The 1,474-nt window shown below is 32.1% G+C and overlaps 1 protein-coding gene across 1 annotated transcript in view; it reads right to left on the bottom strand.

Moving 5' to 3' along the window:
- LOC106466990 (myoferlin-like) overlaps positions 1-1,474 on the bottom strand; it is a 135,331-nt gene that overhangs the window by 68,020 nt on the left and 65,837 nt on the right. The window contains exon 16 of the mRNA XM_022395076.1: positions 326-402. Within this exon, the coding sequence (XP_022250784.1) occupies positions 326-402 (77 nt within the window). The remainder of the gene's footprint in view (positions 1-325; positions 403-1,474) is intronic.

Here is a 1,474-nt window from a genome sequence, read left to right as displayed (position 1 = left end):
CATGTTTTACCTGGATAAGCAAAATACCAGACACCTGTACATACCAATACATTACTTTGGATGTATTTTATCAGTTAGTAGAACAGAGAACTATCAACATACTAAGTAGTTCAAATCTGAAAATTCATATATGTGAATGTTTTACTGTAATTAAAAGATATTGTCTCGCAAACCACAGCATGTAACTGATCATTAAAGATCTAATAATTTACAATCACATCAGTGTGTTTCTACATTAAATAGATAAAAAAAATTATTATGATGTAATAGAATTGCAAATTTTATTGTCTTTAGAGCAAAATCATATCATTTTATGACAATATACCTGTGTCCCCAGGAGCAGAAATTGCTGGAAGTGCAATCTGTGCAGTTGCAATAACATCATCTTCAGTAAGTCTGTCCCTAAGAAAAAGCTCACGTATCAAAAAACAATAAAAAAATGTTAACAGTGGTTTTTTACATGCTAATTTCTTTTTTCTTTTCTTTTCTTTATTTTTGGGTGAAGTTTTTGAGTTCTATGCTGAGGCCTTTTTCAGGTTGTAACTAAACCTAAAATATTGTCCAATAAAAACAGAACTAGTTCCAAAAACTGACACCCCATTAGTGGCTTCAAATACAGGATAATGGCCCTCAATAAACATATGTGTATACATGTATTAATTATTTTGTATTTCATGCAAATTTGTATAAGAAGTTTAATGTCATACATACATTTATTTGGTGGTGGACACTGAATATTTGTAAAATTAAACTGATAAGTTGATCATAAAAGTTCAGGTTAATTAAAAATAGAGGTTTCTTGATTTAATTTAGTTATATTTATTGAGTGGTTCACTATGGCCCACCTTGTATGATGGATAAGGAGGTTAAAAAATCTGTCCTGAAAAAGGCTTAAACTCAGGACTTTTGACTCACACTAGTCTTCTAAGACAGATGATCTGCCAACTGAGCTACTATGACTCAAGTCCCAAGCAAACAACTTCCATCCTGACCAGTGAATAATCCCCCACCATCATTCAGCATCCTAAGATAACTAACATACAGAACAGCAACTCCAGGCCATAAACAACCACACAGTCTGGTCCACCTACTTCACTGCATAACCACAATTATTGTGTATTGGCACTTGTGTATAAAATTAAAATCATAAATAATATTCAACGTTAAAATTGGTACACAATTAAAAACATTTAGGCCTATCTGTGGCCTTCAAAAAGTTGACGACTCTACATGTTTCGACGTTGCAACGTTATCCTCAGGAGTGAATTAAAAGACAATGCTAAAGTATTTATAACTTTTTAGTAGGTCATGTGACCTGTATGCTATTTTACATAAATTCACGCTAAACCATTCAAAGGAGATCAATCCACATTCTTACAGAAATAGTCGCCATACCTTCATCTCTATTTAATACTACATGATCTTTTGTATGTTTTACTATTTCTAAGGATTCACGAATATTATTAGCTCTTAT

This window comes from Limulus polyphemus, unplaced genomic scaffold (assembly GCF_000517525.1).
Source record: "Limulus polyphemus unplaced genomic scaffold, Limulus_polyphemus-2.1.2 Scaffold2451, whole genome shotgun sequence".
Classification (NCBI taxonomy): Eukaryota; Metazoa; Arthropoda; class Merostomata; order Xiphosura; family Limulidae; genus Limulus; species Limulus polyphemus.
This window is presented reverse-complemented; position numbering and strand designations above follow the sequence as displayed.